The sequence below is a fragment of the Euleptes europaea genome, chromosome 19, assembly GCF_029931775.1.
Source record: "Euleptes europaea isolate rEulEur1 chromosome 19, rEulEur1.hap1, whole genome shotgun sequence".
Lineage (NCBI taxonomy): Eukaryota > Metazoa > Chordata > Lepidosauria > Squamata > Sphaerodactylidae > Euleptes > Euleptes europaea.
Window position 1 is genome coordinate 24860988 of NC_079330.1, and position 15959 is coordinate 24876946.

Here is a 15959-nt window from a genome sequence, read left to right on the forward strand (position 1 = left end):
AGCAGATGCTACCTTTCCCTTTTGAACTACAAAAGAAACAGTGTTTTTATAACACTACATATTTGTAGCATCAAAATCTGATAAATGACCATGGAACTTCCACAGAGAGGCAGTGTGGTATAGTGGTTCAGAGCAGTAGACTAATCTGGAGAACCAGGTTTGATTCCCCACTCCTCCACATGAGAGGTGGACTCTAATCTGGTGAACTGGGTTGGTTTCCCCACTCCTATACATGAAGCCAACTGAGTGATCTTGGGCTAGTCACACTCTGTCAGTCCCACCTACCTCGCAAGGTGTCTGTTGTGGAGAGAGGAAGGGAAGGAGATTGTAAGCCGGTTTGATTCTCCTTAAAAGGTAGAGAAAATGGGCATATGAAACCCAACTTCTCCTCCTCCTCCTCTTCTTCTTTGGGTGTAATGTGGAGGGTGCTGAGTTGGTGAGTTTGTAGGTCAGAGCTCTGGTACACAACACCCGGCTGTCTTTGGTAACAGCGCCATGTTTGCTGAGCAGAACAGCTTCCCTACTGCTTCTGGATGCTACAGCCACAATACACAAAGGGGATCCTTACTATCCTCCCTTCCTACAGGGGATTGGACTTTCAGCCAAGAAGAAATGACTGCATGTACCCCAACGAAGTCAACTGAATAGGTTTGTCCCATCAAATTCAACGGAGCACAGCTCAGCTAGATTGAGACCCAAGAATATCTCAGACCATGATACAAAACCCAAATGTTGTCCACTGTAAAAAAAAAAGAAAAAAGAAAGTAAAGTGTGCCGTCAAGTCGCAACCGACTCATGGCAACCTAGGGTTGCCAATCTCCAGGTACTATCTGAAGATCTCCTCATATTACAACTGATCTCCAGCCGATAGAGATCAATTCACTTGGAGAACATGGCCCCTTTGGCAATTGGACTCCATGGCATTGAAGTCCCTCCCCTCCCCAAACCCCGCCTTCCTCAGGCTCCACCCCAAAAATCTCCCCTTGGTAGCAAAGAGGGACTTGGCAACCCTATGACAACCCCATGAAGGTTCACTTCCGAGGGTGTTCAAGGCAAGAGATGAGCAGATGGTTTGTTGTTGCCTTCCTCTGCATAGCAGCCTAGTCTTCCTAGGTGGTCTCCCATCCAAGTACCAACCCTGCTTGGCTTCCAAACTCTGATGAGATTGGGCTAATCCAGGCTATTAGAGCTGGTACCCTTATAGTTGCCAGGTCCCTCTTCGCCATGGGCGGGAGGTTTTTGGGGCGGAGCCTGAGGACAGAGTTTGAGGAAGGGAGGGACTTCAATGCCGTAGAGTCCAATTCCCAGAGCGGCCATTTTCTCCAGGTGGACTGATCTCTATCGGCTGGAGAGCAGTTGTAATAGCAGGAGATCTCCAGCTACTACCTGGAGGATGCTTGCCAACCCTAACTGTAGTTTGTAGGAGGCCTCTTGTCAAACTAGATGTATAATAGATGTTTGTGTCATTTTGACTTGAAATGTTTTGCCCTCTATCACAACAGGATTCCCACTGGGCTCTGGTGATGGTTTCACTGCTCCAGGATCAATCCAAGATTAAATTTCCTTCTTCGGGCAGTCTGGAGAACGAACAGCACAGCGATCTCATGCAGACACATGAGGATTCCAGCTCCCCGGTCCAGGAAGTAAGTTGCATTTGTCTTCTTTTCTCAGTCAGCATAAATCTAGACTGAATGGATTGGCTGCAGGGCCAAGACAAAGCAATGGAAGCACCCCTCTTTACATAGGGTTGCCAACCTCCAGCTACCAGCTGGAGATCTCCTGCTGTTACAACTGATCTCCGGCTGATAGAGATCAGTTCACCTGGAGAAGATGGCTGCTTTGGCCATTGAACTCTATGGCATTGAAGTCCATCCCCTCCCCAAACCTCACCCTCCTCAGGCTCCACCCCCAAAATCTCCAGGTATTTCCCAACCCAGAGTTGGCAACCCTACTAGGAATTATGGTTGCCAACTTCCAGGTGGTGGATGGAGATCTCCTGCTATTACAACTGATCTCCGGCCAACAGAGAGCAGTTCCCCTGGAGAAGATGGCCGCTTTGGCCATTGGACTCTATGACATTGAAATCCCTCCCCTCTCTAAACCCCCCCCCTCCTCAGGCTCCACTCCCAAATCTCCGGGTAATTCCCAACCTGGACCTGGCAAAAGCATATGATAAGGCCAATCCAGTCTGGCTACCTGCTGAACTACAGGATGTTGTGATGGTTGGGAGTACCTGGCTGTTAAAAGAGTCGATCCTTTAGAAGAGGGACAGAATCGAGCGGGTTCAGAGGAGCGCGACAAGGATGATCAGGGGCCTGGAGACCAAGCCCTACGAGGAAAGGCTGAGGAAGTTAGGAATGTTTAGTCTGGAGAAGAAGAGGTTGAGGGTGGACATGGTTGCTCTCTTGAAGTATTTGACAGGCGGTCTCTTAGAAGAGGGCAGGGCGCTGTTCCTGTTGACAACAGAGGATAGGACTCGCACTAATGGGTTTAAATTGTGGGAGGAAAGGTACCACCTGGATATTAGGGAAACATTTTTTACAGTAAAGAGTTGTTCGACAGTGGAACGGGCTACCTAGGGAGGTGGTGAGCTCCCCCCTCACTGGCAGTCTTTCAGCAGAGGCTGGACAAAGACTTGTCAGGGATGCTCTAGGCTTATCCTGCATTAAGCAGGGGGTTGGACTAGATGGCCTGTATGGCCCCTTCCAACTCTGTGATTCTAGGGGTCCCCAACCTTTTTGAGCCTGCGGGCACATTTGGACTTCTGACACGGCATGGTGGGTGCAGCAACAAAATGGCTGCCACAGGAGGCAGAGCCAGCCACAAAATGAATGCCCCATCTCTCCTCCCCCACTACTGCCATCTGTGGGGGTTCAACTTGCTTGTCCAGCCCATAGTGGCTACTGTTGTCTGTCTGAATGCCATCTTTTTTATAGTTGTATCACTGTGGGTTTTAATTCAATGTTTTATGGTTTTTAAATTATTTTAGAGGTTGTTACCTGCCCTGAGCCTGGTCTGATTGGGAATGAGGGCGGGCTATAAATACGGAACATAAACACATAAGTGAATGAATGAATGAATGAATGAATGAATGAAATGCAGTTCCACAGTGTAGATCCTTGTGCTGCAGTGGCAATTTCTGCCAAAGCAACATTAAAAAAAAATCTGCACAGCTAATCAAATCTCCAATAGTCAACCAGAAGCCTTGCTGGGCAAAAGCCCTACCTGGCTCTGCCCACTTCCTGAAAATATTTGGTGGGCACCAGAAAAGGCGGTGGTGGTTGCATTGGGGCGCTGCATTGGGGACTCCTACTTTAGAACATCAGATGTGCCCTGCTGGAGGAACCCAGAGACCCTCTAGTTCAGCTTTCTCTTTGCACCAGGGCCCAGCCAGGGGTCCAGTGAAAACACACCAGCCACGGCTTGTAACTGGCCTCTGGTACTACAGAATCTGCAGGTTTCATTCAATGGTACAACTGCTGATAGAGTTATCAACTTTTATGAGGAAGGTGTGTTGGATGACCCACCCTGTTGCTTTCTATTCCCAGCTGTGGCAGCTTGTTTTATGTTATAAAGTTATCAATGAGCTTGCCAAAAGCCATCTAAAGGTCAGCCATGTTGCAAGGTGGTAATAAGTTAAGTGCTAAGTACATCCTTTTGTCTGTACCGTATCTACTGCCTGGGTATCCCAATTTCTGGGATTATCAAACAAAGAAAGACGAGAGAGAAAGAGAATGTTCCCGGCATACTGTCAATCGTTCATCAGTTTATATCATTTTGAACATGGCCAAACAAAGTGGTTAGAAAAACAGACAAAACAAGGCCATGTACAGAGAAGTGGGGAGGGGCTGTGGCTCAGTGGTAGACCATCTGCTTGGCTCCCTTAGTCAGTACTTAGCACCTGTCCCCTCCGGCCAATGACTTCATTAGGGAGGGGCCGTGGCTCAGTGGTAGAGCATCTGCTTGGCATGCAGAAGGTCCCAGGTTCAATCCCCGGCATCTCCAGTTAAAGGGACCAGGCAAGTAGGTGATGTGGAAGACCTCAGCCTGAGACCCTAGAGAGCCGCTGCTGGTCTGAGTAGACAATACTGACTTGGATGGACCAAGCGTCTGATTCAGTACAAGTCAGCTTCATTGGTTCATGTGTGTTCATTCCCTCCTGATGTCAAGGAAGGGGTGGTTGCAGGGAGGATGGGCCAAGAAAAGAGGGGAGGGCTGGGGAAAGTGAGTACCAGTTTAGGCGATAACTGAGAGGAGATCAAGGAAGATGTGGAAAGAAAGAAATGGGAGGCAGAGGCAATAGGAGGGGGGATTGGAGAAAGGTAGCTGCGAGGAGGTGTCGTAAGCCGGAGGAGAAAGCAGGGACCACTGAGGGAATTTCCGTGTGAGTTTCTCACGGGTCCCCACTTGTTATATCTAATTCTAAGCAATGGCCTCAGAGCATGGATCAAAAAAATTCCACATAATGGGGCCATGTGCAGATAGAGGGTGGTTTTTTTTTTTTTAAGCCTGGGGGGACGGTACAGATTTGCAGAAAAATCTGAAACATGACAAAAATACACTCTATGGTTTAAAAAAAAAACCTAACTTCTTAGAAGGAATATCTGCTTTTAAAGAAAAGAATGCCTCCAAGATCTCATGAGACTAAAGTGTGAGATCTCAGTGACCATTTTGGGGGGTTGGCTGGCACCCCCTAACCCACGTTACCAAGGAATCCACGCTTCAGTTACTGTCAGCCTGAGGGGGGGAGAGAGATAGGCTTAAAAAGATAAGAGACAGGAGGGAGGGAAATTGAAATTGGAGGAGGGAGGAGAAGAAATAGAAAATGGTAGGTCGGTTGGAGCGAGCCAGCTTGGTGTAGTGATTAAAGTGTCGGACTAGGACCTGGGAAACCCAGGTTCGAATCCCCACTGTACCATGGAAACATGCTGGGTGACTTTGGGCCAGTCACATACTCTCAGCCCTGACCCTGTCTAGTATTTGGATGGGAGATCTCCAAGGAATCCCATGGTCCTGATGTAGAGGCAGGCAATGGCAAACCACCCCGAACGTCTCTTGCCTTGAAAACCTTATAGGGTTGCCGTAAGACAGCAAAAAAAAAAAAAAAAAAAAAAAGTTAGGTTGGTGGGAATGAAGGAAAGAAAAGAAGCTGTAGATGCTGCCCAAGGGAGGCAAAGAGGGAAAGCAAGAGGGGGAGAAGCAGAGGGGCAATTAGATCCACACACCCACCTCGTGAGGCCTCACAGGTCTCCCCACTTGTAATCTTTCAATGGGACCTTGTAAGCAGATGCTGGGGAAATCATCTTCATCATCATCTTCCAAGGGTGCTTCTGTGGAAGACTGAATGCTGAATTGCTAATTTGCTCAGGAAATTGAAAGATTCAGAATAGAACCCCAATAACGTACTGTATTCCGAAAACTCCCAGTTTTTCACTGTGTATGTGTAGAGCTAGCGTGGTGTAGTGGTTAAGAGCGGTGGTTTGGAGCGGTGGACTTTAATCTGGAGAACCGGGTTGGTTTCCCCACTCCTACACATGACACCAGCTGGGTGACCTTGGGCTAGTCACACTCTCTCAGCCCCACCTACCTCACAGGGTGTCTGTTGTGGGGAAAGGAAGGTGATTGTAAGCCGGTTTGATTCTCCCTTAAGTGCTAGAGAAAGTTGGTATATAAAAACCAATAATAATAATAATAATAATAATTCTTCCAGGAGAGCCCCAGCTTCTGTTGCCAGCCATATGATGGAGAAAACAGGACGGAGAGGACAAATTCAGAATCTTCCCAGAGCCCCAGCCCTTCTTCCTCACCTTCTGATCATATCTACAGGAGAGGAGTTCATGCTGAGAAGGATTTATTCAAAGTCCCTTCAGCGGCTGAGAAATTCCGGCGGTACAGCTATGAGGAAACCGCCACGGGGACCTGCGGCCGGTTCCTCAAAAACAGCGTCCGGAATCCCTTCCATCCGTACAAAAGGCAGTTCACAGAAGAAGCCTTCCAGGAGACCCTCCAGACCCCCCCAATGGACATGCACCCCTTCAAAATGGCCATCATGGATGGCTTTGAGGAGATGTCTGGGCCCACTGTTGCCGGAGAGGCCGAGGTGTACATCACACATGTTCCCAACCTCTCCTCAGACCCACCTTGGTGTAACGCTCAACAGTATAATAATCCAGGGCAGGAACACCACTCACAAGTGATGGTGAGTCCCTAGAATATGAAGGAGATCCAAAGGAATGGGAAGAATACCTGTTATTGGGACAAAACAAGCCAGCGGGGTGTAATGGTTAAGAGCGGTGGAGTCTGATCTGGAGAACCGGGTTTGATTCCCCTCTCCTCTTCATGAGCGGCAGAGGCTAATCTGGTAAACTGGATTCGTTTCCCCACTCCTATACACGAAGCCAGCTGGGTGACCTTGGGCTAGTCACAGCTCTCTCGGCCCCACCTACCTCACAGGGTGTCTGTTGTGGGGAGGGGAAGGGAAGGTGATTGTAAGCCGGTTTGAGTCTCCCTTAAGTGGTCGAGAAAGTCGGCATATCAAAACCAACTTTTCTTCTTCTTTTTCTTTGGCACTGTCCCGAGGAACGCAGTTACTGCCCATCAGGCAGTCATGGGTTACTTCACACGTAGAGTTGCCAGGTCTTGGTTGGGAAATACCTGGAGATTTTGAGGGTGGAGCCTGGGGAGGGCAGGGTTTGGGGAGGGGAGGGACCTCATAAAGGGATAATGCCATACAGTCCGCCCTCCAAAGATGCCATTTTCTCCAGGGGAACTGATCTTGGTCGTCTGGAGATCAATTGTAATAGCGGGAGATCTCCACGTGCCACCTGGAGGTTGGCAACCCTAGTCACACGTCCTCAGACAATTGAAACTCACATTTTAAATGTAACGTCTGATGCATTAAGAAGTAGCAGATCTCAATTGTATCCATGGAAAGAGGGGAGGAGACCTCCCAAATCTAGGCAAAATTTGGGAACTAAGCTCTTCCAGTGGTTCTTGTAGGTTATCCGGGCTGTGTAACCGTGGTCTTGGAATTTTCTTTCCTGACGTTTCGCCAGCAACTGTGGCAGGCATCTTCAGAGTAGTAACACTGAAGGACAGTGTCTCTCAGTGTCAAGGGTGTAGGAAGAGTAATATATAGTCAGAAAGGGGTTGGGTTTGAGCTGAGTATTGTCCTGCAAAAGTATTGTCCTGTAAGTATCAAGATAATGTGCTAATGAGGGTATGGTATATTACTCTTCCTACACACTTGACACTGAGAAACACTGTCCTTCAGTGTTACTACTCTGAAGATGCCTGCCACAGTTGCTGGCGAAACGTCAGGAAAGAAAATTCCAAGACCACGGTTACACAGCCCGGATAACCTACAAGAACCAATGAACTCTGACCGTGAAAGCCTTCGACAATATTTTTAAGCTCTTCCAGGTTCCAATGGGTGCCAAATCTACAGAAATGTACAGAAATCTTCACCATGAGGTTTAATTTTACTAGTGAGGGTCTGTGCTTCCAATAAATTTCCTGTAAGATGGGGCTAAAATGTCATGCATCCATTTGTGTGTGTACGCACTCAGCCGTCCCCGCCGCCCGAGTGTTTCTATTTAATTATCTCTGTAACACTTTAATCATTGAGGGCAGGGGAAGGAACGTTAATTGACAGTCAAGTACGTTCTGTCTTCACAAGAGGCCTAAGCAATACAGCCAGCACTGCATACTGGTTAGCATATTGGACCGAAAGTGGGAAGACATGGGTTCAAATCCTCACTCTGCTAGGCTGACCTTGGACCCGTCACTGTTATTCAGCCTAACCTATAGGGTTGCCAACCATCTCTTGCAAAGCCACACTGAGCTTCCTTACCCTACGTGGGACCGGCATCAGAATTTCACCCTTGGTGGGATATATAATGTAACCTACAATTTGGAAATGAAAAATGTGTAGAAATCTATGCAAGATGCCTTCTGAAGGACTGAAGAAGGATTGTTAATTAGCCAAGAATTTGAAACGGCCGTATCCTCCGTTGCTAGTGGCATCCATTATACTACATGACATTCGTCTGCGAAAGAAGAATTTTATGTACTCAGTTTTGGGACAATTGAAAATATGAATATTTATGAAAGATTTTTGTAGGTCCTATTGTATATATTGTCCTATATTGTATGTTATTGCACGTAGCTATTTATAAAGTAATATGCACTTTGTTTAAGCAGTGTTTCGCTCCTGTGGTGGCTGGAGATCTCCCACTATTATAACTGATCTCCAGCCAATAGAAATCAGTTCACCTGGAGAAAATGGCTGCTTTGGCAACTGGACTCTATGGCATTGAAGTCCCTCCCCTCCCCAAACCCCGCCTTCATCAGGCTCCACCCCCCAAAATCTCCTGCCAGTGTCAAAGAGAGACCTGGCAACCCTGCTAACCTATCTGACGTAAGGTTGCCAGGTCTGGGTTGGGAAATTCCTGGAGATTTTGGTGGCGGAGCCTGAGGAGGGGAGGGTTTGGAGCGGGGAGGGACTTCAATGCCATAGAGTCCAACTGCCAAAGTGGCCATTTTCTCCAGGTGAACTCATCTCTGTCGGCTGGAGATCAGTTATAATAGTGGGAGATCTCCATCCACCAACCCTAACCTGACAGGATTGTTGTGAGGGCAAAATGGAGGCAGGGAGAATAATATCATCTGCAGTGAGTTTCTGGGAGGAATAGGTTTGTTTTCTTAATATTGTCGTAGAACTATTAAACGGCGGCAGGCAGCCTTCATCTGTGGGAGAGGCGATGGGTATTTCCTTTGCAAGAGATAGTTTGTGTTCTAATAGAATAACCTGCCTCACGTTCCCCTGATACCTCTCTCACGTTCTACCTCTCTCATCCAGCAGGATCCAGAGGTCAAACTGAAGACGTCCCCACTGGAGGGGCAGCCAAACCTGTACTGCTACCAGCCTCAAGTGCCGCAGATGTATTGCTCCTCACACCCTTTCCCCCAGGTAAACTCCACCGACACTGACCTGAACTGGATTCCTGGCCCCCAATCTGAATGCATCAGGCATTTGGCCTCGCTTGTCAAGCAAAAAGCCCGGTCTAGTGCAGCTAGGGTTGCCAACCGGGTTGAGAAATTCCTGGAGGTGTGGGGATGGAGCCCGGGGAGGGCAGGGTTTGGCGAGGGGAGTATACTGCCCTAGCATCCATCCTCCAAAGCTGCCATTTTCTCTTGGAAAACTGATCTCTGTGGTCTAGAGAGGCAGCATGGTGTAGTGGTTAGGAGTGGTGGACTCTAATCTGGAGAACCGGGTTTGATTCCCCACTCCTACAGATGAAGGCAGCTGAGTGACCTTGGGCTAGTCACAGTTCTCTCCAAACTCTCTCAGCCTCACCTACCTCACAAGGTGTCTGTTGTGGGGCGAGGAGGGGAAGGAAATTGTAAGCCGGTTGGATTCTCCCTAAAAGGTAGAGAAATTTAGCATGTAAAAATTAACTCTTCTTCTTCTTCTTCTGGAGATAATTTGTGATTCTGGGAGAACTCCAGTCTGTACCTGGAGGTTGGCATCACTAAGTCCAGCTCTCTTCCAACCAGATAGGCTAACCAGATGCCATGGAGAAGGCTACAAGAGGTCCCAGGACTCACAGAAAGAAGGCATCTGAATAGGGTTGCCAGGTCCCCCTTCGCAACTGGCGAGAGGTTTTTTGGGCGGAGCCTGAGGAGGAAGGGATTTGGGAAGGGGAGGGACTTCAGTGCCATAGAGTCCAATTGCCAATGCAGCCATTTTCTCCAGGTGAACTGATCTCTAGCTGGTGGAGATCAGTTGTAATAGCGGGAGATCTCCAGCTAGAACTGTAGTATTGTAATAGACTGTTTAGCCATAGTTGCTACATTTGCTCAGAACCTGGAGGTTGGCAAACCTACATCTGAATGGGGCGGGGGGGGGGTCTCTTCTTAGCTATTACAGCCAATGTCCTCCTTGATGAAAAGTAATTTGCAAAGCTGTCTATGGATGTATTTTTCCCAGCATCAACTGGCAATGAGTTTTATGCATGTCTATAGAGGGTGTGAAAAAGTATTTCCTTGGATCTCTCTGGCTTGCAATTTTCAAGGCAAAATGGCTCTTTTCTGCACCTAGGGTTGCCAACCTCCAGGTACTAGCTGGAGATCTCCCACTATTACAAGTGATCTCCAGCCGGTAGAGATCAGTTCCCCTGGAGAAAATGGCTGCTTTGGCAATTGGACTCTATGGTATTGAAGTTTCTCCCCTCCCCAAACCCCGTCCTCCTCAGGCTCCACCCCCAATATCTCCAGGTATTTCTCAGCCCTGGGTTGGCAACCCTACGTATGAGGAGCAGACGCCTGGATTGTCATCAAATTATCTCCCATGGGTTCTCAACCGAGCTGGCGATCCCTCTGCATTCACAAGAGGAGGTCAGCTCCCTTTTGCCCTTGATGAAAAATGGATGCACCCTGCATATTATTGGGCAAGGGGAGAATGACTCAGAAGGAAACCATCTCCTTGCTGACCTGCCCAACCAAGCCAAGCAGCCAGTCCCCTGCCCATCCGCCACAGAACAATGACCTCCTTTATGCCAACCCTGCCATTGTAAAAGTGCCAACGCCCAGCTCCCCGATCAGACCCTCCCCGGCCTTCATTTCCCTGAAACCAATAAAATAGGAATAGCTTCAAAACGGCACCTGTGATGACACTGCAGCCATCTCCAGCCCCGGCTTCCAAGGAGACACTGAAACCAATAAAGTCAAAATTACTCTGCCACACCAATCCCTTTTTGCCTGACCTGCTAACCACAGATGGGCAGGGCAGGAGAAGCCCTTCAGGGCAGCCTCCGGGACTGCAGTTAAGTCCTCTCAGCCAGGTATCCCATTGGACCTAGTGTGGGATTCCTGTGCCTCTCAGCTGTTGGACCAGTAGCTGTGTAAGCGTCAGGGGCTCTGAAGTCACTTCCCTGAATGGGTAGGGTTGCCAACCTCCAGGTACTCAGTACAGGAGCGAGAAGTACATCAAGTGCAAAAATAGATTTATATATGCTATTTAACTTAATACAACTTTGTAACAATACACAACATACAACAATCACAACAGCATGTGAGACCTACAATATAATGACAAAATACACCATATAGGTGACAAAATTGGAAGAAATTCATAAGGGATTCTTAAAAAGTCTATCTCTTACCCTTCGTGGGAAGCAAAATGTAACCAGCATTCTGAGAACTTATGAATATGTGAAATTTTAAGAAGGATTTCTATTGAAGGACTGATGAAGAACAAATATTTAAGAATTTGAAACGGCCGTATCCTCATTGTGAACTTTGCTTCCTTTATACAATACTACATGAAACAACGCTTTGATGATGTGTAAACTTCACCAGAGACTTTTTAAGAATTCCTTATGAATTTCTTCCAATTTTGTCACCTATATGGTGTATTTTGTCATTATATTGTAGGTCTCACATGCTGTTGTGTTTGTTGTATGTTGTGTATTGTTACATAGTTGTATTAAGTTAAGTAGCATATATAAATCTATTTTTGCACTTGATTTACTTCGCGCTCCTGTACTGATCTCCTAATCTACTTGATACTAGTACAGTGGGGTCAATTTTTCTCCCAACCTCCAGGTACTAGCAGGAGATCTGCTGCTATTACAACTGATCTCCAGCCAACAGAGATCAGTTCCCCTGGAGAAAATGGCCACTTTGGCAATTGGACTCTATGGCATTGAAGTCCCTCCCCTCCCCAAACCCCACCCTCCTCAGGCTCCACCCCCCAAAATCTCCTGCCGGTGGCAAAGGGGGACCTGGCAACTCTATGTATGGGCGCATCAATCAGGGCATCACTCACCCATGTGAAATACAAGACCTCTCAAAGAGGATTGTCAACTCCTGGTTGGGAAGTACCAGGAGATTTTGGGGTGGAGCTTGAGAAGGGAGGGGTTTGAGAGGGGAGGGACATCAATGCCATAGAGTCCAATTGACAACGTGGCCATTTTCTCCAGGGGAACTGATCTCTCTAGGCTGGAGATCAGTTGTAATAGCAGGAGGTCTCCAGCTAGTACCTGAAAGTTAGCTATACAAATAACTCACTCTACTGTAAATAGTATTGATCTAAATGAGACAGTAGTAGGCAATAATAATCAACCAATAGACCAAGATAGCAAATGGCATAGATAGCAGAACTATCACTGTATTACAATGATTATAAACATAAATAAACAAACCAAGCTAGGCAACTGAGGTTACAAAACAAAAGTAGCAAGGACAATGTAGCGAAAAAATTCAGCAAAGGCTGACAATGAATATACAAAAGTTCATGCGAAGCACAGAATGAAATTCTAGTCAGTTTCAATTTCTTCAGGCGACGGAGATCTAGATGGTAACACGGCTCCGGAAGTATTCTAGCGTTTTCGCTACAAACGGTAGCTTCATCAGGCTGATACAAAATATATACATAAGAATACAAAAGTGCATAACAACCTTTATAGTGAACTATAATTATTTCATATAAATATTATAACTTACCACAAGGGCTTAAATATACAATTCCTAGGATAAATTTGGAGCTCCCAAAGTTCATACGTGAGAAAGACTGGAAATGACAAGCTCAAATAGAAGGCTCGAATGAAAAGCTCAAATGAAAACAGCTGCAAGGTGGAACATGGCTCTTAAAGGGGAAGTCAAATGAAACAAGATAAATCAAAATCAGTATTTAATCCGTTGATTTATCTTGTTTCATTTGACTTCCCCTTTAAGAGCCAGATAGCAGCCCGTTTGGGAGCTCCAAACTTTTGTATATTCATTGTCAGCCTTTGCTGAATTTTTTCGCTACATTGTCCTTGCTACTTTTGCTTTGTAACCTCGGTTGCCTAGCTTGGTTTGTTTATTTATGTTTATAATCATCGTAATACAGTGATAGTTCTGCTATCTATGCCATTTGCTATCTTGGTCTATTGGTTGATTATTATTGCCTACTACTGTCTCATTTAGATCAGTACCTGAAAGTTGGCAACCCTAGGCCCAGCTGAGTTGTGTGTGTACTGAGTCACTGGTGGTTGCTGCCTCCTCCATTAGCGGTCATGACCATGGAGGGGGACAGGACCTTTTCCAGGGCGGTTTTGGATTCCAAATCCACACTCCCCTCCCAGCTTTGCTTTACCAAAACCAAGGTTTTGTTGCAGTTGAACGATACCAAGTCTCTTCCACTGGCAGCCTGATGCCCCTGTTGTTGCTTGCTGGGGTGGTGAGGGGAATGGGCATCCTCCCCAATGTCACAACATCACTTCCTGTGAAAACTGGAAGTGGTATCAACACATTGGGGTGATGCTCTAGCATTTGCCCAAATCTCTATGGTAAACCATAGAGTTTCGGCCCAACAACCCCCACCCCACCAGTGGCCCTGAGATCTCAGGACGTAGCCCCAGTGGGCACTTTTTTAAATATTTGGGAACATTTTAATCTAGGGTTGCCAATCTCTAGGTACTAGCTGGAGATCTCCTGCTATTACAACTGATCTCCAGCTGATGCAGATCAGTTCCCCTAGGGGAAAATGGCCACTTTGGCAATTGGATTCTATGGCATTGAAGTCCCTCCCCTCCCCAAACCCTACCCTCTTCAGGCTTTGCCCAAAAAACTTCCCGCCAGTGGCAAAGAGGGACCTGACAACCCTATTTTAATCCCCCAATGTATTTTTTTTAAAAGATATCAGATTTTTCTGCAAACCTGGGGCCTCCTTCAGGTTTGGAAAGAAATCATCTTGTGTGTCTCAGGCTCCATTCTGTGGATTTTTTGATGCACAATCTATGGCCCAGTTTGGAAGTAGATATATGATGCATGAGGAGGAGGAGGATCAGGGGAAAGAACTTTTTCTCTTCTCCCAGAAGACTAGACTTGAGGAGCACCCAAAAGGTGGAAGGTTTAGGACAGCTTTTGAAAAAGAATTTCCAACTTTCCTCCTCTTTCGGAAGTTTACACACAGCCTGAACTGACAATTTTAAAGCCACATTGCTACATTGCTTGTTTTCTTGAGTCTGTTTAAGAATTACTTTCTTTGTCAATTGTCTTTGTCAATTTCCCCCCAGTAACTCGGGAAATGACCCAGGCATTTTATAAGTAAATGAAAAGTAAAAAAATATTCTTAACCATCCCTTTCAGTTAGGGTTGCTAACTCTGGGTTGGGAAATTCTTGGAGATTTGGGAGCGAAGCCTGGAAAGAGTTGATCCCTGCAGTCTGGAGATCATATATATACCCATAGTCTAAACCACTTTGCATTGCTTTCCATTCTCTTGCCAGTATTCCCCTGGAGGCAGTTATCCTGTGACCTACATCTCTGCATCTCACTACCCCTACCAAAGAATAGCCCCTCAAAGCAACCAGGAACACCAACAGCTGCTGTTTCCAAAGCCCATCTACTCATACAGGTAAGAGGTCGTCTGCACTTTCATCCTCTTCCTCAAAGATTACCATTTCCCCCCCCCCCTAAGGCTTCTGCCTCTTCATAATATTTTGACTTCCCAACCAACAGGAGTTGCCTTGTCAAGCAGCAGACACCTCACCCCAGCACCAGGGAGAGGCAACAAACCTTGGGGGTGCCAGCCCCCAGGTGGGACCTGGGGATCCCCTGGAATTACAGGTCATCTCCAGACTACAGAGATCAGCTCTCCTGGAGAAAATGGATGCTTTGGAGGGTGGACTCTGCGGCATTGTACCCCACTGAGGTCCCTGTCCAACCCAGGCCCAAATCTCCAGGAGTTTCCCAACCTGGAGCTGGCAACCCTACCCCCATTCCCCGCCAGTGGCCAGGGGAGACCTGGCAACCCTAATATGGCAATTCTACTCCACCATCCCTCACCAGTGGCAGGGGTAGGGTTGCCAAGTCGCCGTCGCTACTGGTGGGAGGTTTTGGGGGCGGAGCCTGAGGAAGTGGGGTTTGGGGAGGGGAGGGACTTCAATGCCATAGAGTCCAGTTGCCAAAGCAGCCATTTTCCCCAGGTGAACTGATCTCTACTGGATGGAGATCAGTTGTAACAGCAGGAGATCTCCAGCTAGTTGGCAACCCTAGGCCGGGGGAACCTGGCAACTCTAAACAAACCCATAACACTGACAAAGGAATGGGCTAGTGCCCTATCCTTTCAATAGGGTTACCAACTCTGGGATGGGAAATTACTGGAGATTTGGGGGTGGAGTTTGGGGAGGGAAGGGAGCTTAGCTGGGATGTGATGCCAGAGAATTTGCATCTGCCATTCCCTCCAGGGGACCTGATCTCAGCAGTCTGGAGATCAATTGTAATTCCATGAGATCTCCAGGCCGCACCTGGAGGTGGGCAACCCTACCATCAGTCAGTAAGAAGACCCCAATCCAAAGGCCACCCCCACTGAGGGTTGCCAACCTCCAGTTACTAGCTGGAGATCTCCTACTATTACAACTGATCTCTAGCTGATAGCGATTGGTTCATCTGGAGAAAATGGCCGCTTTGGCAATGGGACTCTATGGCACTGAAGTCCCTCCCCTCCCCAAACCTTGCCCTCCTCAGGCTCTGCCCCCAAAACCTCCCGCTGCTGGCGAAGAGGGACCTGGCAACCCTACCCCCACCCTTGGGTTGCCAACTTCCAGGTACTAGCTAGAGATCTCCTGCTAGTACAACTGATCTTCAGCCAACAGAGATCGATTCACCTGGAGAAAATGGCCGCTTTGGCAATTGGACTCTATGGCATTGAAGTCCCTCCCCAAACCCCACTCTCCTCAGGCTCCACCCCAAAAACCTCCCGCCAGTGGCAAAGAGAGACTGGCAACCCTACCCCACGCCCTGCAGGAGTAACTTGAGTTGCAATGAGAAGCCGGCCAATGCTCACCATTCTCAGCTGTTAGGAAGCAGGCCAAAACATCTGTGTTGGGACAAGCTTTTGGCCTCCCTGAAGGCCTGAGTGTCTTTAGCCAGCGTCCTTGCATGCATGGAGGGCTCGGCACAAGCTGAAGC

At 47.6% G+C, this 15959-nt stretch overlaps 1 protein-coding gene across 1 annotated transcript in view; it reads left to right on the forward strand.

Moving 5' to 3' along the window:
• Positions 1-1505: 1505 nt before the first annotated feature.
• Positions 1506-15959, forward strand: part of FOXN1 (forkhead box N1) — a 29574-nt gene continuing 15120 nt past the window's right edge. Inside the window, exons 1-4 of the mRNA XM_056865186.1 lie at positions 1506-1643; positions 5711-6199; positions 8861-8971; positions 14276-14403. Of these exons, the coding sequence (XP_056721164.1) occupies positions 1524-1643; positions 5711-6199; positions 8861-8971; positions 14276-14403 (848 nt within the window). The 5' untranslated portion in view covers positions 1506-1523. The remainder of the gene's footprint in view (positions 1644-5710; positions 6200-8860; positions 8972-14275; positions 14404-15959) is intronic.